The 26,692-nt window shown below is 37.1% G+C and overlaps 2 protein-coding genes across 3 annotated transcripts; one reads left to right on the top strand and one right to left on the bottom strand.

Annotated features, from left to right (window-relative positions):
- Positions 1-2,986: 2,986 nt before the first annotated feature.
- On the top strand, positions 2,987-13,077 carry LOC115444808 (katanin p60 ATPase-containing subunit A-like 2). Of its 2 annotated transcripts, none has more exons than XM_030170722.2 (8): positions 2,987-3,131; positions 3,583-3,747; positions 9,929-10,108; positions 10,264-10,466; positions 10,839-11,022; positions 11,545-11,738; positions 12,096-12,343; positions 12,840-13,077. In XM_030170722.2, the coding sequence occupies exons 1-8, from the start codon at positions 3,084-3,086 to the stop codon at positions 12,968-12,970; spliced, it is 1,353 nt and encodes a 450-aa protein (XP_030026582.2). In that variant the 5' UTR covers positions 2,987-3,083; the 3' UTR covers positions 12,971-13,077. The 2 variants fall into 2 exon arrangements, with proteins under 2 accessions (XP_030026582.2, XP_030026583.2); XM_030170723.2 differs by having other exon boundaries at positions 3,027-3,131; positions 3,587-3,747.
- Positions 13,078-14,649: 1,572 nt separating this feature from the next.
- On the bottom strand, positions 14,650-25,155 carry LOC115444787 (BTB/POZ domain-containing protein 2). The gene is made up of 5 exons (XM_030170699.2): positions 24,165-25,155; positions 21,358-21,811; positions 20,983-21,129; positions 19,874-20,040; positions 14,650-17,274 (listed from the first exon to the last, which is right to left on the bottom strand). The coding sequence occupies exons 1-4, from the start codon at positions 24,926-24,928 to the stop codon at positions 19,882-19,884; spliced, it is 1,524 nt and encodes a 507-aa protein (XP_030026559.1). The 5' UTR covers positions 24,929-25,155; the 3' UTR covers positions 14,650-17,274; positions 19,874-19,881.
- Positions 25,156-26,692: the final 1,537 nt, after the last annotated feature.

Below are 26,692 nucleotides of genomic sequence, written 5' to 3'. Positions count from 1 at the left end.
ATAGAGCCGGCGCAGGTTTTCAAGAAAAATAATTTGGCTTAGTTTTTCGATTGGCAGCTTGCTTCACTGACTCCTGAGGTTTCCTGTCTAGGGTTAACAGTTAGGGATAAATCGTGTTAGAAAAACCCTTATAAAGGCATTTTTAATCTGTTTATTTTCGTCTGCACAGATACATTGAAATAAAAAAAAAAATCCGTTCCATACTGTTCAGAAAATATTTTAGTGGCAAATAAATAGAATATAATGTTTACTTCAAGAAAATATTTATTTTGTTGAAAGTATTGCGACTCGCGACAGACGTTATCACAGTTTTCTCACAATTTCATGCTCTGATAAGCACAACTATTCTAAACGAAACAAATGAAATGCTTTCATTTTTATTTGTTTTGCATTTTCTATTATTTTTTGAATTTCGAACATGTTTCTCCAAATAATAATATTTAAATCAAATGCTTATAAGCATCGATGTATATGTACTACGTATGAATGAATGTTCATTGTGTTCAATTGAATTGACCTGTAGTCCAGTCAAACTGATTTTAGCATGGTGTCAATATTGATGCTTTTGGTCGTGTACGGAGTGGCGCTCATAATATAAAAACGCGAGCCTAAGTGCAAATATGGATGTGAATAAAAAATATTAGTCAAATAAGTAAAATGATTTGTTATATAAGTAAATAAATAGGTTATAACAGTAACGTTTTGGTTGCCATTTTAGTTCAGATTTCGAACAAATAGTTTATAATATGGACGTTCTATAGAATATCAACAATGCTTATAAATAGAAAAGATTTTATTTTTTAACAAAATATGACCGACATTTTTATTTTTTAATGTAAGGTAAAAATGAGACGAGCATGCCGCTCAACGGATGTTAAAAAATATAAGCGGCAGCAACATCAGGCAGAACTTTAAATTACGAAGCATTGCTTGACATTCCACTTAGCTTATCACCATTAGACGTGAGTTTTTAAGTCTCATAATACCTAGAAATCACGCTCACTCCAATATCCTTCAAACCGGAACCCAACAGTGCTTTGTACATTGCTGGTTCATTGGGGAAAAATTGACAAAAAAAAAAATATTTAGTTAGTCACAACATGGCAAAAACAATTGATACAACAAACACACATACACACACACACTCACGCCTTTTATCCCCGAAAGAGTAGCGAGGTGCAACTCTTCGCTGTGTTTTTTCCGTCCCATGATGAAATAGGAGGCAAGCCTATCACTATATCGGGCACAAAATCAGTGTTGACCACAAAATGACACAGAATAATATTGCGGAGGTTGGTCATATATCGATGATGCCTACTTGTATATGAAAAACCTTCTATCTTATAGCTGAAAAGCAAATGCTTATATGTTTAACAGTATGTACCATAATAGCTTCCATGGAAATATATTCTTCTATCTGTCTACTCTAGCCCGGGACTACACCTATACAAACATAGCCGCGAGGAACTCCACTGGGTATCAATTCATACCCGAAATTCAAAACGTTATAATGAGGACACTAAAATGTCAACTCACACCAATTAAAAAAACCTTTATGATATGACAAAGCCGCGCACGTGGAAGCCCCTTATATCCATTTTCCTTCATTGTCGAGTGTTCGTGTCACTTCCATCAGCTGAATGGGGGCTCGAGCCGCCTTGCCCGAGCCCTTAATTAAAAAGGTTAATACAATGTGAGACTTTCAGTGGAATTTCTACGTTCACATCAAAGGAATACGCGCAAATGAGTCTTGAATTATGGCGCGGTTGAAATAACTCTTTTGTTTCTTCCACTTATGAGAATTTTAATTGATGTTTTGGGATGAGGAACAACTGTTAAAATAAGGGTTACCATATTTTACATTAATAATTATGTACAGCCTAGGTAACACGTAGGTTACTTTCCACGTCAATTTATTTTAATTAAGAATTAGGTACTGTTATTCAATATTTGCTGTAGTTTACTAATTTGTAATTTGAATAATTCAACACAAATAAAAACGAGGAAAGACTTACTAAATATAATATTTTTAATGTTTTAACATTTAGTTGTATGAGAATCAACTAAAATAGATGGTATTTAGTAGGTACTTATAACAAAAATTAAATTTATTTACAAAAAGAAAACAATTTTATACAAATTAGTTAACAAATAAGCAAAATAGCAAGAACATAAAACTATAGCTAGCAAAATGCAACGAATGTAAACGTCTGTCCGATCCAACGAAAAATTCCCGCAATAATATATCGCCGACGCTGTGGTCCGCGCGCTGGCCGGTTCAGTTTCGCGCCCTTTTTCTTTTTTTTTCGCACGACTGATCACGTCGCCATGTCATTGTGACGTTGCGGTTATGCCACGCCTCCCGGTCTTCTAATATTTTGCTAATTATATATTACTAGCTTTTGCTCTCGGCTTCGCCCGCGTGAAGAAGTTTTCCGGGATAAAGGTAGCCCATAATCTTCCCAGAGTCAACTATATCCACACGAAACTTCATGAAAATCCGTTCTTTACATTTTGAGAAAATCGATAACATACAGACAGACAGAAATGGCTTACTATTTTGGTCATAGTGGCATCCGTAAAAGGGAGACAAATGCTGACGCGGACTTTAATTTAGAACTACATCTTACGGTACATCATCTTTGTCTAACTCCAACAGTTTAGGCAGCGTACGCCAAGATAGCATTTTTGCCGACTTACTTGATATGTATCGTTATATTATTAACAAATTACACAAAATCATTATAAATTGTAGACTATGTGTTATTCTGATATATAACCAATATTACTGCAAAGTTTCATCCAAATCCGTTCAGTAGCTTTTTCGTAAAAGAGGAACAAACATACATACATACATCCATCCTCACAAACTTTTCGCGTTTATAACATTAGTACGATAAGACTAGTAGGATTAATTTACAATTGGATTTACAACTACCCCTTCCGCATTATTATTTCGGTTTCTAGGAGATGCATAACAACCCTGAGTTACCATGTAAACGATAAATGGCATTTTGTCAATAGCTGTCATACGGTGTTTTAATATTTTACAATAGAACAAGAATATATTACAAAATCATAAAATGTCCGGAGTGAACAGGCCCATGAGCCAGATGAGAAAATTGGAAACGGTGAAATTATTATTCGCTTTTCTTTATAGTAAATGAGGCTTCGATTGTATGAAATTATAGAGCTATTTTGTAGTCTGTGTTATCGTAATCATAAACAATACACATAAAAATTAGCCAAGAATTACTTTGACGGGTATTTTCTAGTGTCTATAACATTATCGGAGATTCAAAATATATTAAGTATTTAATTTCAAATGATTAGCTTCCCTCAAAGATTAGCAATGCACGGACTATTTTTGCTTTATATTAACAGCCTCCAACGACAGCTTCTAAATGTTCTCACCCTCATAGAATTAAAAAATCACAGGTGACATAGCTGACCGACCCATAACCCAAAACAACTATAACCCGAAATTACTTTTGTATCAATTAGGGTTGGTTCACGGCCTATGTTCTGGAGTAAACTTCATTTAGCTGATAATGATGATGATAGCAGTTTATTTTGTTCCAGAAAGAAGCCTTATTTCGCGCCAGGAAGCGAATCCTAAAGTACATGGTGCTAGGATACCTAAAGCAGGAAGGGTTCCTGCACACCGCTGAGACGTTCGCAGCGGAGGCGGCGCTCACCGGCGAGTACGAAGTCTGTGATAACATTGACTTAGATATTATATTGCAAGTGAGTGAAAAACATACTTCTGGGTTTAGTGATAGTGTAGGGAAGGCTTGGAAAAGTGGCACGTACTACAGTGACGAAGAGTTCATGCAAATCGATTCCTACCGCTTTCCCTTTTAAGGTTTATTTACGTTTGTCTTAATTTTTGTTTTCTGTTAAATTGGCCGCAATATGTTAACTGAAACAATTTCTTTTTGCATCGTGTTACCTTTTGAAAATTTTCACCGTTTGCTACTGACATACTATCATTAACGTGAATGATAGTAGCTCCTCCAAAACAAGACTCTTTCATGCCACTCTTTCCTTGTAGCTTACAGACTGGAATGTCCTGGTGCATGCATTATACTCCCCGACCTGCCAAGCGAAATACACTTATAGAAATCAATTCGTGTTTCCGATTGGTAAAAACACACCTGTTGCCAGGGGTTTCAAATTGTGCTCGATGTGGCGTTAGACTCCCCTCTTATAATAATTGTGCTCGGTGTGGCGATAGACCCCGCTTACCATATCATGGGACGAATAAACTCATCAAAATTTGTACGCACTTGTGCCTAATCAAGAACCTATTAACTTATCTTTAGTATATAGCTGCTGCAAAACTTTTACTCTTTCGATCAAAAACTTTGCGAACGAAACTAACCGAGAACTGTTTAACCTAATAATGTCATGTGGAGTGCTACAACTGTCCGTTTGATAAGGAATGGCGGTGCAGGGGCTCGGGGGTCAAGGCCCACGTCCAGAGACTTGCCAAGAGAAAATAGCGGGAGAATAAAAACTGCGGTACATTGTTGTGTTTTGTTCATGGTTATGTGAGCCATTAGCGTCTGTTCGCGGCTTCATTTGAGCGGATTTTATATAGCATATCCGATTAAATTAAATTGATTTACTGTAATTAGACGGCGACATCAATTTATATCTGCAGTCGTAACGAAAATTGCTTTAAAATTTTATGACAATATTGTGACTATCCCACGAGCGTGCTTTACTGAGTTAATGATAGTGTACTCACCAATACATATATTTCGAAAAGTCAAGTGCGAGGTTCGGAATCGAACTCGGTACCTTGTCGACTTTTCTTTTGAATGCAACTTTTTATAAAGAGGAAAGGCAAAAGAACAAATAAAGAATACTTGATCTCAAATAAATCCTTTTATTTAGTTTCTCATAAGCACCCATAATCAAAATATTTGTTAGCATTATAATTACTTCATTCCCTTAAATATTATTATACTAAATATAATTGTATTAAGTTATGCACATACATTAATTTTAAAACACAACTATACAAAACTTAGTAAATTTCCACACACAATATCTGGCTTATTAGGTAACGTGCATTTTTCGAAAAGTTTTTGGCGGGATGTGGGCAAGTTCGGTTCGCGAACAGGCCGCGGACGGATCAGTGACGAGGTGTAATTGAAATATTCAGGTTAGTTGGGGCTGGCATGGCGAGGTGCCAGCCTTGTTAGCGAGAGGGTATGCTACATAGGAGAGTTTTTAACAGTAGTACAAGTCGGTCGCTAAAAGTTCTCTCAATAGGTTTGACATCTTCAGTCATTCAACTTTCGGTGATCGGCATATAATTGAATTGATACACAGGTTCTGCCAGTTTTGTCTGAAGGAATGAGCTAATTCGACGTTCCCGTTCATCATATAACACACATTATTATTAACTTTGCGTTCAACGCTTTACAGCATTTTTTGTTACATTTACATATTACGTATTTTACTTGATTTCGTTGACAATTATTTATTAATTAAGGTAGAGTTGTTTTCAAAAGTTCTAACTAGCGACCCAGTTAAACGCAGAGGGTATGAATAAACATATAAAAAGGTTTGCCTACAAAATAATCCATCAAAGAAATTGTCCTTACTGCCGCACTTGCTCTGTGTCACGTTACTTTTGTCTCTTTTTGTGTTGGCCAAATGATTGGAGCCAACATTCCAGTGGGGCTCGGTGGTGAGAATGAAACGCCGGCCGACGTCGCGTCGCGCCGACTCCGTGGGGTTACGTAAGGTACTCATATGTCAGGTGCGCGGGTATAAACATTTATGCGAGCTTACAAAGGGCAGAGAGCTAGGACAATCGAGTTTTACAAATGACTGATTACAAATAATTTACTACTTCGGTGGAGTTGGTGTACTGCATGCGCGGTACGAAGCGCTCTGTGGTCCTGGGCTCGAATCGCGGGTCGGGCAGTAATATTTGAGTTTTTTGGCTCAGTATCAGCCCGGAGTGTGGAGTTTTGTCCGATATGGCGATAGGCTCGCCCGCTATCACATCATGGGACGGAACACACTTGGCGAAAAGTGGGTGCCCTGGTTGCGCCTCTGCATACCACTTAGGGGATAAATGCTTGATGTTTTGTGCGTCTTGTGTTGGTTTTACAAATTATTGTGTTTACTTACAATTATTGACAATTGATTTACGTTAGATATTATTCTTAAGATATAATATTATTAAGATAAAAAGATATACTTTTTCTGCAAGTTTTTGGAGAACCTCTCTTGGCCGCTATAGATACTGTTTTATCTACTTATTGATTTTATAAAACCATAATTTGGGAGTTCGCTTGAGGAGATAAACCCCGGAATTACAAATCTGATTTTGAAAATTCTTTAAACAATATTTAGTTACATTATACTAGAGGAACAGAGAAGGAATAGAGCCTTGAACTAGTTAGATTTATAAATTCTCTACTGTTGGACAACATGTGGGTCTTATGTAATCTGACATATCGAAATTGTAAAGCGTGATTACTTCGGACCTCAAAGGTTTTGCAAAGGTACCAAATCGAAAGCCGATCGAATCGATACATATCTCCAATGTTCCTGAGCTCCTAGACTATGTATACATCTGTTTATTGCTGCGCTGATGGCTCGAGGACTATTTACATAAACAGAAATTGACTTAGTTACGACAGGCACTGAGCTTGAACTACAACATTATGTGTCTCTCGATATAGCCCGTTTACCGATGTACAAATAAAACTGAGAGGAAATCTGCAATGCGAAAGAATATTTAAGCACATTTGAACATTCGATTCTGGATTGTGGAAATGTTTTAAGTATTTCTTTGGTAGGTTACAAACCATATTTCACACGACTTGCACATTTTATTTGTAAGAGTATAAAACAACAGTGGTGGGTAGTCGCGCCATCTGTGTACGTTAGATTTGTGGGTAATGATGGAGCGTGGCATCATATTAGAATCAGTGACCAAATAGGTCTGGACCAATATGCGGGTGGTAGGCTATTTGTATCCACCCGGATAGCGACCACCGTACACAAGACGGTCTATAGTTGTCCACGTTAATGTGTGATCGGTAACAGGCAATATCTGGTTCCATACAGGGCCCTTATTCTGTATGACTAGCTTTTGCTCGCGGCTCCGCCCGCGTTATAAAGTTTTTCAAGCTAAAGTTTTCCGTTATAAAGTAGTAGTTTCCCGGGAGCCTATGTTCTTCCCAGGGTCTCAAACTGTCTCCATACCAAATTTCATCTTAATACGTTGGGTAGTTTTTGAGTTTAACACGTAACAGACAGATGCAGCGGGGGACTTTGTTATATTATTTAGAACTTTTTAAGTGAAACAATCCCGTCATACATCATTGTTGCATAACTTTAACCGTTTACGCAGCGCAGGCAACGGAAGCTCTCAAAACTCATAATTTTCCCCGTTTTTGCAACATGTTTCATTACTGCTCCGCTCCTATTGGTCATAGCGTGATGATTTATAGCCTATAGCACTCCAGGAACAAAGGGTTATCCAACACAAAAAGATTTTTTCAGTTCAAACCGGTAGTTCCTGAGATTAGCCATTACTGCTCCGCTCCTATTGGTCATAGCGTGATGATATATAACTTTGAGCACTCCACAAACAAAGGACTATTCAACACAAAAATATGTTTTCAGTTCGAATCGGTAGTTCCTGAGATTAGCCATTACTGCTCCGCTCCTATTGGGTATAGCGTGATGATATATAGCCTATAGCACTCCACGAACAAAGGGCTATCCAACGCAAAAAGAATTTTTCAGTTTGGACCGGTAGTTCCTGAGATTAGCCATTACTGCCCCGCTCCTATTGGGTATAGCGTGATGATATATAGCCTATAGCACTCCACGAACAAAGGGCTATCCAACGCAAAAAGAATTTTTCAGTTTGGACCGGTAGTTCCTGAGATTAGCCATTACTGCCCCGCTCCTATTGGGTATAGCGTGATGATATATAGCCTATAGCACTCCACGAACAAAGGGCTATCCAACGCAAAAAGAATTTTTCAGTTTGGACCGGTAGTTCCTGAGATTAGCCATTACTGCCCCGCTCCTATTGGGTATAGCGTGATGATATATAGCCTATAGCACTCCACGAACATAGAAATTTAACTAACAGAATACCATTCCACGCACATTTCTCGAAGATAACATGACACGGCCGCGTTACGCGTTTACACTATCATACAGAATAAGGGTCCTGGTGCAGTGCGGTCTTATTGCCGGGCTTGTACAAACAAATATTCAAATCCATGCATCGGTGTTGGCGTCTACTTTTTACCAACATCCAAAAATCTTCACGTCATTTCGCATTTGTAATTTATAAAGTAAGACAGAGGACATTTATAAAGTGTTTAAATTGCGTTTGCTCATCGCAAAAACAAATGGAGCGGTTCCACCATTATGATCATAAATAATTTTAATGAACATAAGTAATGTGTACATCATTCAGAGGTGCCAACCGCAAAAATAAGCTTTTAAATAGACTGCCATCCGTATTACGTACATATTGGAACGGGTTTGATAGGTTGCGGTCACAGTAAAAGACAAATATTTGCTATATTTTTTGAGAATACTAGCTGTTTAAAGACTTCTGTTTCTCGGTGCTGACGGCATGGCAGCCTTCGCAGGGCGTAGACATAGGGCCGTTGTGATTGGCTAATATTGAGATACAACTTTAATCTAGTTGGCTCTCAGATAAACAAAGCCGAACAAACAGCAAGCTGTCAGATAAACGAAGCTGAGAAACAGACTTATTATCATAGCATGTTCCGTCCTGAGATAAATAACGACTATGAATAATGGGGCTAGTCTTTTTCAGGATTAATGCTTGATACTTCGCGCAAGTTTGATTTTATAAAAAACATTCTTAGTGGATCGTTACGTTACAAAAATAATAATCCTGTCAAATTTTGTGACCGTTGGCCGAGCAGCTTTGTTACCATTAGATGAGAGGCTATTTCTTCTCATTCAAATTCAAGTCGCCACGCTGCATGCTAGCTATATGGTAGCTTGGAATGGGACTGTGCCTGCGATTGCATCGTGATGCCCGGTTAGACTGGCGCCCCGCGAGCGGTGAGATCGTGACGCCGCCAGACTGCCAGACGCCGGCTGACGCAAGCACGGTTATATGCCACTGATTACTGCATTCTACAGAGTTATTTTCGATCAATGTTTTATCAAGCGGCGATAGCCTAGTTGGTTGTGGAACGGACTGAAGCCGAATGTCCGCAGGTTCAAATCCAAAGGGCACACACCTCTGACTTTTCTAAAAAAATATGTGTGATTCTTTGTGAAATCCCTTTAATGGTGAAGGAAAACATCGTGAGGAAGCCTGCATACCTGAGAAGTTCTCTATAGGAATTTTGAGGGTGTGTGAAGTCTACTAATCCGCACTAGGCCAGCGTGGTGGACTAAGGTCTAATCCCTCTCAGTAGTACAGGGGCCCCATGCCCAACAGTGGGACAGTAAATAATACAGGGCTGATGATGAATGTTTTTATTCTAGTCAGCTGACTAATTTATTAGTTCGAAGATTTGGGTATATATTGTAAAGGATAGGTAGAGGGAACCATTACAGATTTCAATAAACAATCCCGATCGTTTTTATGACTCCATCGCGAAAATAGACCTATGAGAAGTAAGTGTTTTTGATATTCTTACAAATGATTTGTTTTGAATGGCTTATTCTCGAGATGGGTTCGAAGATTAAAATTGGGATTGTTTGTTAAAAAAGGTTTTGTTAAAAAACGTGGGCATGATTTTTTATATCGTCATCCCATAGCCGGTGTAAATAATAATCATTGTACTTATAAAATACGTGTCAATCATCACTCAAAGTTGATCGGTAGAGAATGCCTGACATTCAATTTGCGTTAAAAATTTAAATAAGTAAATCTGTCTGTGTGCAGGACTATTGCAGTTACTACCTGATCAGGTTCAACAAGCAGCCGCAGTTCTGCCGCAAGGTGGAGGAGCGGCCACCGACGCGCCGCCCGCAAACACGGAAGACCAAGCCGGAACGAGTCGAGGTCCTGGAGAAGGAGGAGGTGGATCTACCAGCTTCGTTTATTGTCACCAAGTTGTTGAAGGTTATTCGTTCTATATTCGTTTGTGTAAAGACGACTAGTTTGTGTAGAGACTGAATAGGGACATATATTTAAAATATAATTTTTTGAATATTGTCATATTCACTATTCATAGTCACCTTTTAAAATTTTATTAAAAAAAGAATACATATCTTTAGGATGATCAAGATCATGCAGACACCACTCCAATTGAGCGAAAGTCCTTATCTGGTTTTCTGGTCAACACGACTCCTGACAAGAAGCAGATAGTAGAACTCCTGTACCAGGACATTATAAGACCCTCGGGTGTGACCTGGGACGACGTGAAGGGATTGGCGACGGCCAAGAGTTTGCTCATGGAGTCCGTCGTCTATCCAGTGAGGTAGGTTTGGATCTCTTTTCTAAACAAATTATTGACATAATGTCAAAATTACCTTGTATATGTACTTAGCAATAAAAATTGTAGACCGCGCCATGAAAAGTGAATCGGCACTGTAATAATTTTCCCTATTTTGTTTTACAATGTGTAATAACGTTTACGGTGAGAGGATGCGTTACACAACTTGCCATAACCTTTTAAGCGGCTGGTAAGAATTTCTATAACTGCGTCCATATGACCCAAAATTTGGTCCTGGTGTGGTCATTTCTGGGCCCCCAGGGGTAATGCCATGTGCTTGTATACTGCCGGTACCGCCCTAGTAACGGCACTGTGTCAGATGTATACAGCTTAATTAGTGTAACCTTTATTGTTGAGGTACCCCTCGTTGTTCACGGGCGGGCTGGAGCCGTGGCGCGGGGTTCTGTTACACGGTCCGCCCGGCACCGGCAAGACGCTGCTGGCACGTGCCGCCGCTGCAGAGGGTGGCTGCACGTTCTTCAACGTCGCCTGCAGCACCCTCGTCAATAAGTGGCGAGGAGAGTCCGAGAAGATTGTCAAGGTGAGACGGGAGATAGCAAGATTGCAATGATATTAAAATGATTCATCGAAAGTGCCATAATTAGAAAAGTATGTACAATAGCGGGTGGAATACTTGTTTTTCAAACTTATATTCAATAGTTACAAGTACTTTACTCACCAATAAATATATACCTATGTTTGTCATAGTAATACAATTTTGTAGAGAAAATGTTATTTCAGACGTATACAACGTTTACTAAAACCGTAACTATTTATCGGGTGTGCAATAATAATAAGCATAATCATGTTTCAATGTAGGGAAGAGGTGTATAGAACTTTTTCATATTTTTGCTTATCTCCAAAAAGATGGCAGAGGTGGAACAGACGCACCTTCTACTTTATTTTCGTTGTATAAATATGTGGCTACCGTGATAGTTATCGTCAGTATACAAATGCTCATACTCGTAACAGAGTTTTATTATACCTTGTTGAATCATCACTAGCGTTTGCAATTTTCTTTCGTGAACTAGAAAACTCATAAAACACTTTTTTGTGTATACAGGTCCTTTTTGAAATGGCATCCTACTACTCCCCATCAGTAATCTTCATAGATGAGATCGAGACGCTGGCGTCGGAACGGTCGGCGGGCGAGCACGAGGCCTCGCGCCGGCTGAAGACGCAACTCCTCACGGACCTGGACGGCATCAGCCAGAGGGACGGGATCGTTTTCTTGCTCGCCAATACTAATATGCCGTGGTGAGATTATACCATGAATTATCATTGTCATCATTTTTTTTAAGGCCACTGCTGAACAGACGCCTCGGTGAGATGGTAGGAGATCGTTGACTTGGTTAAGTAATTAGCTGCTAGGTTCAGTGGTAGTCTTCAGACTGGACTGAGGTTCTGACTTCTGAGGATTCTCTCAGGTCAGGCAACATTTTTTAATTCGATTTGTTCGAAGTTGTATCTCGTAAAAGTAAAATAAAGGCGGAAGGCCGGTCTTAGATACTTAAATACTGCTCCGTAAATAGCCAATCTTACTCTGAGGCCGTGCCCAACTGAAGTAGAGTATTTAAGAATATCATTCTTTACATGTTGACCTCATGCCATCAGGGAAATCGACCCAGCCATGTTACGGAGACTAGAAAAGCGCATCTACATCCCTCTGCCAGATCTGAACACCCGCACAGAACTGTTCGAGAAGTTTCTAAACAGCAAGACCATAGAGGTATACCCGAAGGTAGACTTCAAAGAGCTGGCAGCCAAGACTGAGGGTTACTCAGGCAGTGACATCAAGCTGGTCTGCAAGGAAGCGCTAATGTGCACCGTGAGGAAGTTGTTGCCGAATATGGCGGGTAAAAGTGAGTTAACATTGATTGTAGCTAATGCCTAAGTCTATGTTGTCCCTATGTTTGTAAAAAAAAATTATAATCAAAATAAGATAATCTGAATGATTTTGTTATAATATGTATTTATGTAATAATATTTAAATTCAATTAAATAATATGATATAAGCATTAACAGTACAAAACTAAGAACAACGATGAAGTAAGTTATTGTTTTATGTAGAAAGGAGTAACTAAATTGATTACCTTAACTGTTCACATATTATACATTATACATATTCACATATTTTAAGTACAACTTATAAGTATAGTTTGGGATGGGTTCACGAAACGACAAAATTGATGTGTTTATCTCGACAGTGACTTCAATGTTAAATTAAAAATATCAATAAGTATTTCCTTTCTTTAAATAACCATGTAGAAGTTGTAATTTTTTCTATGAGAGTATTGAAGGACCTTTACGACTATACATATAGCCACCCTTTTTGGACAAGCAATTTGAATCTTTCAGGTTGCAACGTTCCTCGCAAAGACAGACTGGATCTGTGTGACGTGTACACAGCTATAGAGAAGACCAAACCCGTCTCCAAGAACTTGGCGAAGAGACACGAACAATGGCAGAGCGAAATGGGATGCGCGTGAAGTCTGATTCAAGATATTTCAACTTGCTCGAGGGTACCTCTGCTTAAGGGGCAGAACGGGGAAATATTTGTGATATTGGAAATTTTAAACATTATTTTATAGTCACATCTGTAGTTTTTTTAATATGTGCACAACAAACTGATCTCCACTGAACCTGATGGTAGTTGTGGTGGGGTCCAATAGAATATCGATTGACGGGAGATGATTACCTCTCGGCAGACGACACATTTATGCCGGCCTGTTGGAACTGGATATACACAGGCTGATCCCGGAACGCGACACACTAACGTGGGCTATTATGGCGCGTTCTAGGTGGCGGTTTTAGGCGAAGGGAGGAGGGGTAGGGGGTTGTGTATGCTATTTCTTTTTCTCACAACCTCTCTCTCTCCTTTGGACCAGGCGATAGCTCTTAAATTATCTAGCGTACAAAAGGAACAGCGGACTCGGAATAAACTTTGATAAGGATAATACCTTACTAAATCTGCTTTCTAACCCATGCCAGTTATTGGATAGCAGGAGTTGGATATCCGGAGGCTAAATCCGTGGGTTCTATTGCCGCTTATCGGTGCCATACCATAGCGATAAATATGGCGCCGAGTAACAGTAATTGGGTGTATGTTTGGAGTTATGGCAAAAGTTATGGTTAAATAGCTGAAATTTAGATTATAATTATTTATTAGTACTTATTCATGCAATGTATTAGTATATTTATTGTAATAATTATAATAATTTTATTATTCGAGAGTACATTTTTTTTTACAATATAACTACAGAATAGACGATATTGTACAAATAATAAAATGATGTTAACATAAACAATATTTTGTTTAGTTCCCATCCATTTATTAAGTTTAACTTGACTAGACTTGATTCATTTCTTACTTCATTAACAGGTGTTTTTAAAAACGATCTTAATCTCTATCTCCAAATCGATTTCGAGAATTAGCCAATGAAAATATCTCATTTGTAAGCTTGTCAAAAAAACTTTGTTCTGATTGGTTCAGTACAGAGATAGATCGGAAAAAGCGATTGGGATCGTTTATTGAAAATTACGGTTAGATTTTTTAAGGTAACGCGTGTGGCGTTCGTGAGGTTTTCATCACTTGATAAACTCCACCTATAATGAAAGTGTCATCTTTACAATAAGTATATAAAAAATATTATTTTATGCATTGTATTTTGGTGGTATTTTAGTATTTTATACAATGATAACAGCCAGAAAGAAAATATGCTGCGGGGTTTGCTCGCGCACGCCCCGCCCTCCGCGCGAGCCTGCGCCGAGCAGCTTGGTGCGCGCTGTGTGGCTAGGGCGCGTAATTTAAATGAGTGGCAGATCGCCACACCTCTTTACGTTTGCAAACTTGTATCGTGTTCTATCATCTGACCTTCAAATATGCAACTTATATAATGGTACTGTCTCGGTGGCGTAGTTATTTTACGGTACGACAACATTGCTGAGGTTTCGGGTTAGATAACTGGTCGGGAAGTGATATGGATTTCGCTACTCAGTATCAGCCCGGAGTCTGAATTTTTTCCCCGATATATGTAGGCTCGCCCTCTATCACATCATGGGACGGAATACCCATGGCGGAAAGTGGGTGTACTACTTGCAACTCAGCCTATCAAAGATTAAAGATGTGAGCGTGTGTGTGTATCATGGTAAAAATAAAACACAAATATGTTGTTGCAATTCATTTAATGACATCTAAACCGTTGCTTCTATACAAAATACATTTAATACACGTCTTACATCTAAACATTACGTACAACTCAATTCCCCATTAATTTCCTTCTAATTTTCACAGTCATCGCTTCATATTACAATTTTAACATTTATTGCTAAAGGTAATTAACTGAGACATAAATAACTTTAAATAAAAAAATATTTTCAATAAATAAAAAATACTAATCGCTAATTAGCGTCGGCCGCCATTTTGATTTTAAAAATGGCGGCAGTTTTAAAAAGCCACTTCGATGTATACTAGACGGTGAGATTTTGGGTTTAGCCTTCTTTTCTTTATATGTTTATTACTTTATAACTATAAATGCAATTATTAATTTATGATAACGTTTCAGTAGCCCAAGATAAATTAAAAAAATAAAACAAAAAATAGTTTAGTCTCAAAATACTAGTTGAAACAAAAGAAAGAAGTAAAAAATATAGCATAAATTCATGGTTCATATTTTGGGCGTTCAAAAAAAAGTTCATTAGTTCATTCAAAGTTCATAAATAATAATTACATTTATGGTCAAATGTTTTATTGTGCTGCGCAAAGGCTAAAAATACAAAATATTTTACGCAGTATATGAATTTTTTATATGAAAATGAAATAATTTGACTAGACAATTAAAACAACTATATCCCAATTACAATATTCATTCACAGTGGGTTTATTTAGGGTGACTTTGTTCGTATAAACATTGCTTGTTACGCCAATAAGTATTATGCATAAAACTTTTAGTAGCGGATTGAGACGCTGTTTTGAGGGTCATGCCCTCGGAAAATAATGTATTTTTATTTTTAAAGAATATTACATTTAATTCTTATCAGATTTTGAACAAGAATCGAATTCATAAAACAGGATTCCTAATGTTTAATTAATACTATGATTAAGCTCTGTTTGATCTTTAGTCAAAAACTAGTTTTAAGGAGAGTATGTTCCCCAACAAAAATCTGTATGTTACATATATCACTAGACAGTAAAGCATTCGGCAGTAAATTTTATACGTCGAACTATGGAAAAAGAAACAATATGTGGCCTTGAAAATATCACACAGTTTTTAAAAATAGATGAATAACTTCGGCTATACAGAGTGCCGTTTCTGCCACTCAGATGTTTTGTTGCTTACTTAGCAATTCCATTTCTGTAATTCGTTGTGTAATATTTACTGCCGAGTTCAGTATATAATACAGTAGTTTTGTTAAAATTTAACTATTTTTCGGATTTTATCGCGGTTTTAATAACTTTAGTTTTCTCCCGGCGTTTCGAAGACTTTGCAGCCTCCATGGTCACGAGAGGGTAGGGGGTGGGTGTTGTTCATCCGCAGTCTTCGAAACATCGGGAGAAAACTAAAATTATTAAAACCGCGATAAAATCCGAAAAAGAGTTTAATTTTAATGTCTAACATTCGCGTAAACATAAGAAATATTTTTTTTACAAGTACTTTGGCGGTGCCGTTTATTACTTTTGTTTGGTTGAGACCACACGCAAGTACTTATTCTATATAATGACCTGCTAAACGTTCTGACTGCTTATCCACCAAGGGAGTGTGGTCAGGTCATGTGAGATTTTTAAAATATTTCGAAAGCATCGATGCCATTTCACTGATATCCATAAAATATACTTGAAAATAACCATTATAAATATTTAAACAAAGTTCGGATATTATCAAAACGGATAAAATTTATGGCACCATTTCGGAATATCGAAAAATAATTTATCAAAACACAACAATTTAATCGCCTATGATACAGTACAAAGCAGATTTATGCATTGGTTTCGTAATGAGGGTGATTATGAGATGAATAACAGGGGCGGATCCAGTAAAGGTTATTTGGGGGTCTGACCAATATTTTATTCCTTTTTTTAATATATTATTACAGACGTAGAGAATGAACTGAGTGTTCTCTATCCAAAGAATACAATCAGAAACAGCAAGAGCGAAATACTATTTATAGGGTTTCTAAAATAAGTCTATTATAAGATTGCAGAAATTAACGAGTTGTATTTAAAGAAAAGTGGTATTCGCAGTCGGTTTGCTTTCTTCTATATTGTCAGTTAGAATAATATTGCTCAGTTCATTCTTCATTCCTATCACTATATCATGCATTATTTCATCCAAAACATTTCCTGACCGACGTTTTAAGGTCTTAATTATCAATATGTCAATAATAGACCCCTTTTACCGAAACCTGGTTCCGTCCCTGCATGTACGAGATATCCGCATATATTCCAGACCTACATATAACACTCTACATACCTATCACAGATAATATTAGAATCTATATTGTGCATATCGAGACCTCGTTTGAAGCGATATATTAAAAATTAGTCATATTAAGAGTTAGAAAATGTTACAAAAGAGAATTTAATGTACAAAAAAACATGAATAGATTAAAGTGTTAATATTTATTGGTTATGTTATTAAGGAAAGAGAGGCTTCGATATGATTAATGATTGTTTTTCATTAATGAATTTCAGCTGATATGTCTGTTACCGTACTGTTTATTTACTATATTAGAAGACCGAAAAAGACGTATTGTGACAGCTGACCAGCGTAATGGCGCGTAGTACTTGGCATATCTGTAATGTTAAAAAAAATATAATCATACCGCCACAAATACTGGGCTGTTGTAAGTCTTTTTCCATTATATTTAAATGAAAGCAGTTTACATTATCTTAGGGTTTTCCATTGATGACAGCTGGTAACAAAGATATCAAGCAAAAAGAGTATATTAACATGCTTGAAAGCATAGTATTTACTGTCTCTGGATGTCGCAGAGACTGCCACGTATATATTTACTGGACATTTAAGATGCGATATGCCGTTTTATGAACCAGAGCTTGACGCGCAACATTGTCCTATTTGTTCACATTTTAACCGTCGATTTCAATAAACGAACCTAATCGACCTTTTTCGATCGATAGCTAAAATGGGCCAATGAGAATAAAGATGTTTGACATGTTAACGAATTTAAATAGATTGGTTTACTTTTGAGATCAAATCGACGATATAGATTTGGATCGTTTATTGAGATTGATTGTATGTTGCGTCATATTCTGTTTCATTCGACATGTTCGCCCTGACTCGAGTTATTTACACGAAGTTATAGAAATAATGGAGGCCATATACAGACTGTCTAGAAAACAAGATATATGGATGGTGCCCACGAAATATGGGGGTTTAGAGTGTGGCTTCCACTTTTAGTCCTAAGTTTAAGTTTCAACTCCTTATTTTAGCTTTTAGGTCACTAAACGTGGTGAGTAATATGCGCCATGACAGTTACCTAAAAACAACATGGTTTTTCAACTCTCATAATAATTAAATTAATTCTCACTCATGTCACTACTTAAGAGCATAGCTGAAAGCGCAAACCCGAATAATTCTCAGCGCAGCCGACTATACCACACAAGCATGCTTAAATATGTACACTCAAGGCTACGAAGTACACGCAATTGAAATTGGTCGGTCTAATTACATCAACCGCCCTCTACCCACCGATTTCGGTAAACGATTCCAATTGCTTTTTTCGATCGATTGTGAAAATGAACCAATCAGAACACTGCTTTGACATGCTTACAAATTGTATATTCGAATTCTTTAATCGGGATTGGATTTTGATTCCAATTCAAAATGTTTATTGAAATCGGAAGTAAGTCAAATACTTTACGAAGTTCATTGTTAACATAACACGGCCGAATGGCCGACCAAAATAAATTGCGCATATTGCAAGTAATAACTTGAATATTCAAATTTCAAAAGAACCTACTTATTGTTATTCACATTAAAACCGTATAATTTATTTGTTCCTATATTTTATTTATAATCTAGACTAAGGCAGCTAGCTACATTGAAATAGTTAAAGATTCCATTAACATATAAATTTTGAGAATAAATTTCATAGGATTTCAATTTTCTATAACCATAGAATAATTTTCAGATTTATGAAAGATGTTTCACTTGAGAGGAGGATAATTTATTGGAATGGCCGCTGGTAATTTTCGGGGAATTTTAAGGACAAACTTAGACGTTCAGTTCCTTTCTATTTATTCTGCCAACTTTGCCAGCTTTTTGATACTAAGACATGCGTATTAGGTTCGAAATCCTATAGAATTTCTTCCTTTATAATATTTTATTAAAGGTCATGCTACACCAAGCTTATGCTACGTTCCCCTACACAAATGATATGTCTCCGCTAACTCTACGGCGCGAGGGATTAGAAATCACTAATCATGAAGTTGCCTGAAGAAAAGTTGACCAAAGGATATTAGTATCCGCCCGGATAGCGACCACCGTGCATAGTGTAAAATCCGCCATAGTGGTCCACGTTAATGTGCCTCTTTTTAGGTTCAGCCTGTGTATAACAGGCCGGCATAATTATGTCGGCGTGTTATACACACACATGTCACTCCATCTGAATCCTGCTCTAGTTATACTATCGCCCCCAGATGACTGAACAAATTCGCGAGTAGTGCGCGTTTAAAATATTTTAATTTATAATTTTCTAACATAATATGTACAGAAGGTACCTACTCGGCAGCAAGTATATAAAAATATGACGAGAGATGATTACACCTCGACAGTGGACACAATTATGCCGGCCTGTTAGAACCGGATATACACAGGCTGATCTCGCAACGCGTCACACTTACGTGGGCCACTATGGCGGGTTTTAACACCTTGTGTACGGTGGTCGCTCTCCGGGCGAATATAAAATATATTCTACCACCAGCATATATCGGCCTACCTCACCGTTTCTTTAGAATACATTTTCTGCCAATTTCAATAAACTATCCCTAACAACTTTTTTTAAACAAACGTTAAAACAGACCAATCAGAATAAAGTGTTTTAACAACCTTACAAATGACTTATTTCATTGACTTATTCGCAGAATCGAATTCAAGAATAAAATTGGGATGAATTATTACAGACCTAATTAGTAAGGAGAGAACACTATACGAATCAATTATGTTTACACTTCCATGCAAGGTTTATTAACAGCCGTTTTAAATAAGCGATCCCAATCTCAATATCCAATCCGATTCCGAGAGAACCAATCAAAATAACTAATTTGTAATGTCAAAAATACTTTGTTCTGATTGGTCCATTTTGAAATAGTTCGATAAAAGCGATTGGATCGTTTATTGAAAATGGCGGTAAGACAGTTTCGTTGCGTTTACCTGCCACATTAAATATAGAAGATGATGGCGGGGATCTGTCCGTCCTCCACGGAGGTGCCGTTGTTATTGCCGGCCGCGTACGAGAACTGGAACACCACCTTCTCCCCGTTGTTGCAGTCCACCGTCACGCGGCGGAGACCCTTCGTGCCGTAGTACGAGTCTGAACCCTGGGGAGTGTAAGAATTAATTTATGATTTTGAATTTATTGAATGATAAAGTTAAGCAATTGACCATCTGATTACGTATAATTAGTGTCTAGAACTTAAAGACCATACATTCATACTTTATTATAACTACGAAAGTAACCCTGTAACGCTCTCACGGCTGAATCGAGCACAGAGCTTGATGCCCTAGGAAGAACATGACTATTTTTTATTTCGGGAAAATATTTAATTCGATTTCTATCTAAGCAAGAGCTAGTCTATAATACAAAAATGAATCGCTGAATGTCTTGTTAAGCACAAATTTCGAGAGCAGCTGAACCGAGTTCGCAAATTCTTTTTTTATAATATTCCTTGAAGTACGAGGATGGTTCTTACGGAGAGAAACATTTAAAAAATTGCCTGAAAAAGTCTAAAAACAACACTTTTCTATATTCCTATACAAAAGATTCATAATAATACTTAAAAGGCAATTTAACCTTTAATACCATACCATAAAGTTTAAGTGTTAGTGGAGGGGTTCCGGGAAGGCAAAACAATTGAGTGACGTTAGTATCGTATAAATATTAATGTCAATATGTCGACTGTTAGGCGGTACGAAATTCGCCGGGTCAGCTAGTTACAAATAAATATTATTGCATAATTATTATTTATGTTTACGAGAATGTTAGACGTTAAAAGAAACTAATTTTACGGTATTTATTGCGGTTTTTATATTATAATTTCTCTCGACGTTTCCCAAGACTGCAGCCTTCGTAGTCATGGGGCGGACTGCGTAAATATTATTGCCTTCGTCGCCGTGAGATGTTCGCTAATGTCTATCTGTCTACGACCCCTGTCTCATCATAGTGAGCGTATACCCTGAGCTCTGATGATGCAATTCTTTACTGTCATATCGCAAACAATATGGAAAACCCTGTATAGTCCTTGTGCGCATTGTAGAAGTACCTTGAGCTTGGCGCTGGCGATGTAGGAGGTGTTGGGGAGGATCTCGACGGGCTCCTTGAACATGGCGCGGAAGGTGTCGTCGGTGCCGTCGCAGCAGAACGTCGTCGTGTTCGAGCCGCACACCTTCTTCGTAGCCAGGTGGATTATCTACAACAAATTAAATAATATAATGATGCTTTTTCATGATGGACTAATAGTGACTTTAACCACTCTATGAGCTTACTCGACAGACTTTAGTCAATGAAAACGAATCAAGACTCAAATCGGAGGAAATTAGTCCCTTATAAAGATTTTTATGCCGAGAGTCACGACTAAAAGGTAATTTGATATTGGCTTTTGTCAGTTGATTAAAGTAAAGAAAAAGTTCACACTAACCTGCAAATGAACTTCATACTCATTAGGTCCAAAATACGAGCCATACAGGCCGAAGCCCACGACAAAAATCCTCTGGTCGACCGTGAACCTGATCCGGTCCGTGGTGCCGCTGTAGCCCCATCTAGACTCCGTCTGGGGAAACCTATTCACCGTCAGCTCCTTGCCGGTCATGCAGCACCGGGGCGTGTCCAGGAATCCCACGTTGGGCTTTGGGTTCACGGTGAAGTACAGGAACAGTTGGACGATCTCCCTGTCGTCTAGGAGACCACTCTGGGCCGGTCCCATCGCGAACTCCTCGACGGACATCAGTGGGAAACGGATGGCGTTGAAGGCTCGGCCGAGGACCGTTCGCTGGTTAGCCGGCGTCACCGGGAGCTGCCTTCTGATGCACTCCGCCTCCGACCATCGAAGTACCGCTGAGAAGATCTTCGCTTCTCTGATTCGAAGAGTGTCCCTGGAATGGGTATTTTACAATTATTTTTTTTCTAAAAAAGTGGATGTTGTAACTTTATGTAATTGTGCCGCCTAGCAGCAATGGGCAAGGATTTAGGTTTAGCATTTTAAGCTGTTTAATCCAGTGTATAGTTACTGGATATTAAGATTAATGTAAGATCTTTCTATGGGCACAGTGAATTTTCCCGCAATTTTCGGATCATTACCTTTCTGGATGCCTGCCATATATGAACAAACGCGTAAAGTATTGTAGTTTATTAAGAAAGAAATGTGCTGAGTAATTCCTACGAAGTAAACTCTACAGTAAGAAATAGACACAACATTACATCATAAATATTGATGTTGCGACTGATCATGCGTTGTTTGAAACGAAACTTTGAAACATGTTGCATGTTTACACTCAAAACAGAAATGTCTCACGCGTGTTAATAGGAAAAAAAATGGTTTTACCGCGGTCTACTTAGCGGGGATTATCCCCTTATATGATTCAAATACACGCATGTTTTTGTCTGAATATGGTGCGATATTTAATAATTTAGAATCAGGCTATTTAAATAGTGGAATTTATACTACAGTGTATCGCAAAATAGGGCACAATGCTTATGTTTTTATAAAAATGCTAGTCCTAGTCAAATACAATTTACGATTTGTAGCGCACACACTATGCAACCTAAAATAAACAGAAACTTCATGATAAACAAAATTATTTTATACATAATATACATCTCTAATTTAGGGAAAATCATATAAAAATTCAGTACACAAAAGAGTAGGCAGACATATTGCTGTTATACAAAATTGATCAGTGTTTTTACTTTAGTAAAATATACGTTCCTTAATCAAATCAAATCATTTGAGTCAAAGATAAAACATTTTAAAACATCTTTTTACATGTTAAAACAGGTTAATCAATGGTTACAAGCGGTATTGATATTTTCTTAGTATTTATTGATAAAACAGTATCATAACATAAAAGAATCATTCATTATCCATCCTATTTTCTATTCCACAATTTGTTTTACTCAGGTAATTTTGGTTTCATGGATAACTTATTTTAGGGCAATCCAGCAGAGAATGGACTATCATCTTTGTTTATTAGTGATAAAGGTGTTTATTCCAGAGTGGGGTACAGGCAAAAGTTTGGTCACATATTATACGCTCCATGTGTCATAGCAATGAACTCGAGCTATTGTTAAAGTTAGTAATTATTGTGCAATTAAGATGAGTTATTGCGAGGGCAAAAAAACCCTGTAAGTTTCCTATTATTTTCAATACATTGTTGATTTCTCTCCAACCATTTTTTTCAATGGTAAGTCAACTTTTTGGAAAATCTACTTTATTGTAGTAAGGAAACAATGTAAAGTGGATTTTATATTTTTAACATAACTGAGTATGCAGAAATTGGTTTTTCATTTTATATTGTCAATTTTCTTTGTTTAATATTTAATTGACAATAAGGCAATACCAATAATTGTTTTACTGTAGAACAGATTAAAGTTATTTGTGTTGAAAAATTGTGCTTATACACTTAAATGTTTTTATATACAATAAATTCATAAAGCAAAAATTTTGATATAGGAAATATAACTTATTGTAATTATTAAACAATAATTGCATGTAATGAATCTCTTTGTTTCATTATAGTTTGGTTAGTCAATTTTCTTCCCTGCAAAGCCATATTTATGTTAATAAGATGTTTGATGTTTTTTGGAAATGGATATTATCAGTCTTACTTATAAATTTGTTTTAGCGTTAAGAGGTGTTTAAGAATTGCTTAAATAGCTGTAAAAACATCACCAGTTTCCTAGTTTAAACCTAACTGGGAGGCAAGATGGCAGGTTTTGACTTACAGCTGATTGAATAAATTTGTATTATAACTAAGCATAGCTTTACAAAGTTTTGATAAGTGAGGCTGTATATTTGTTAAGTTAAACAACAAACTGAACACATTTTTTTTCTTGAACTGTTTGTTTCATCTATATACATTCTGCATGTTTGGCTCATCATATATAAAAATTGGTTTAAAGGCCACAATGCTCATGTATGCATTTTTTTGCAATTATCCACATTTTAATAATCTTAAGTCATAATATTTACCACTAATTAGTCATTTAATTAAAATTATTGTAAATAAACTTATTTTATATTCATTCTACAACATTTCTTGCTTGTAACCACATTTTCGAGAATAACATAAACAAGTGGTTTCAAAAGAAATAATGCCAAACCACACAATAAAATTGTATTCATACCCTTACAACATGTAATTTATGGAAGACCCCTAATAAAAATGATAGACAAATGTCATAAAATCTTTATTTTAAAATTTTCTACTTATTGTTTAGAGTTGATACCTTTCTAAAACCGCATTCAATGTGTCTTGATCAATGTCCGTGAATCCTTCAGCATTCAATGCATCGGCTGTGTTCTTGTCAATCATTTCTAAGCACAACGCAGCAAGCTGTGGCTCATCAAACAACCGTGCCTGTGTCAATAGGAGAAATGCATTGTCTGTACCAAGATTACTTTTGAGGAAATCCACACAATGCTCCTCTAAAGCGGCCACTGCATACTTCTTTGCTGTGTACAAGGTCGTCATAACACTCTCAGGCCCAATTCGAACCTCATCAGAGTATAGAAACTTTAGTAAATGTAGGAATGCGGCTGGCTCAATGTCAGGCAGCTCTACTTCATCTGATTTTGTAGCCAGCACGCCATTGAACATCGCGTCGAACACCGCGCTGCCCACCGACAGCACGAACTTGTGCGCGGGAATGATCTGCTGGTTCGCGTCCTTGCCCACAATGAAGTGGACGTCGCAAAGGATTTCGTTGTTGAAAAGAAATGACAGACGCTCTTTGACTGTCGTTTTAGTCGCTTGCCAGTTGTGCATACGGCCGCCGGTGTTGTTCGACGGCTGGAGATTCTCAATGGCGGAGGAGGAGGCGACGGCTTCGGGCGCCTGCCCTGCCTCGTCTTCCTGCATGAGCCCGATCTGCCGCGCCTGCTGGTGTGACGGCAGCATGTTCTGCGGCGGCAGCTCGTCCCCGCCGCCGCCCTCCTCCAGTCTCAGGTTAATCAATCTATTCCCTACATCATTTTTAGAACCAGATGCCATAACTCACGAATATTTAACTATAGAACATCACAAAAACGCCGGTTTGCACTTTATTTTAAACCACTGTTATTACTTATTTTGTGTCACTGACAATGTTTGCTAAAGTTTAATGGACCGTTCTAAACGATTTCAGTTGATTTATTGAAGCAATTAGCTTCGAATTGTTGTTTATCACGGTGAATTGTTTCGATAATTTTTTTGACAACTGACAACTAGAGTGCGGTATTGCCGCTCTAAAATATGAAATTACCCAGCAAGAAATCTATTAAATTCTGGAACATAAAAGCCGATCAATATTTGCGATGCAAGTATAAAATACAAAATTAAGAAACACGCGTATTTAATAATAAACTTTTCAACCACTTTATCCTATTACCCAGTCTCTTATAATTATTTAATTCATGACTCACAGTAATAAAACTTAAAGTTACTCATACATAATATTAATATTATCTCACGCTCCATTGAAACAAAATGAAATTCCTATTTTACAAAAAAGGACCATGTACTTTGAACTTGATTGAATGTATTTTATCCAGTAAAAGGAGAAAAGTTATAGGAATACTTAACTGTGCTCGTGCGAGGTAATGCTTTATAGAGGTAATATTACTGCAGTACACAAGCAGACATGTATGAGCATGCAACATCAGAGACGTAATTAGAACTTTCTTTGATATGGTCAAAGGTCATCGCGTTGTCTTTTAAAGAAAATCCGCCACTATCGCCGATTTTTATATATAACTAAGCATACTATAAGTAACCAATACTTTAGTTAAAAAGAGGACGATGCTTTTTACAGAAAATGTGAAGATGCTACATTATGTAACTATAAATGTTTATTTTTGATCAAAATTAAGTATAATTTTAATAATTATCAAAAAAAAAAAAATATGTTCCACCAAATTGTCCTTACAAAATAAATAAAGATAGGCGTTCAAATGAACATTAGGATGAAATAGAATTAGCAATAATTGCAAAGCGCAATTGCTCTTTTTCTTTTTTAATTCATTTTTATATAATATTATCATTAAGGTTATATAATTTTTTTAATAAGTTTCTATATGCTTTTATAGTTAAATGTTTTCTGGCATCTAGCATTAAAAAAATATTGTGTAAGTGCGTTATAAAAAAAAAATCCGGGGATTTATTTTTAATTAAAAAGGAACCTTATGTGAAAGGGTCATAATATCTCGTTATTTGTTGAATTCAAGGTCCAGCCCTGTGAAGTGTGGAGAGGTAGCGTGAGTTCAGGGCGCTGTTAAACAAAGATATAGGAGCGTGCGGCAGCTTTATTGCCGCGGAAACTGCGTCTCGCTGAGCAAATATAGAATTACACACCGTACGAAGCGAACATCTCATTTCGGACCAATATTCAATGGAGTACTTTAAAAAAAACTAGCCGTTAAGAACCTTCTCCCTTTTTAAAGTTAAGTAATTAATAAAACTTTTTTTTTACTTCCATTGAGAATTATTTGGTAGAGTAATAACTTAATGTATTAGGGTGGCGATACTGTCTCTGTTAGGTGAAATGAAATGATTTTTCAGTAACAAGCTGAAAACCAGCACGTAATATTTATCTATTAGGTAACTAATGGGTAAGAATTTAGGGAATTTAATGTGCAAGGATGGGTATGTATGTACTTTCAGGTTGGGGTTGTACCTACAATTCCTTCATCGTTGAGGGTGTCATGTAGTCCGTGGTAGTGATCCTTTATCATCAGGTGAACCATGTTTTTTTTTTATTCATATTTTTATCCCATTAAG

Source organism: Manduca sexta, chromosome 8 (assembly GCF_014839805.1).
Source record: "Manduca sexta isolate Smith_Timp_Sample1 chromosome 8, JHU_Msex_v1.0, whole genome shotgun sequence".
NCBI lineage: Eukaryota > Metazoa > Arthropoda > Insecta > Lepidoptera > Sphingidae > Manduca > Manduca sexta.
Note: the sequence above shows the minus strand (reverse complement) of the source record. Positions and strands in the feature narration are given on the sequence as shown.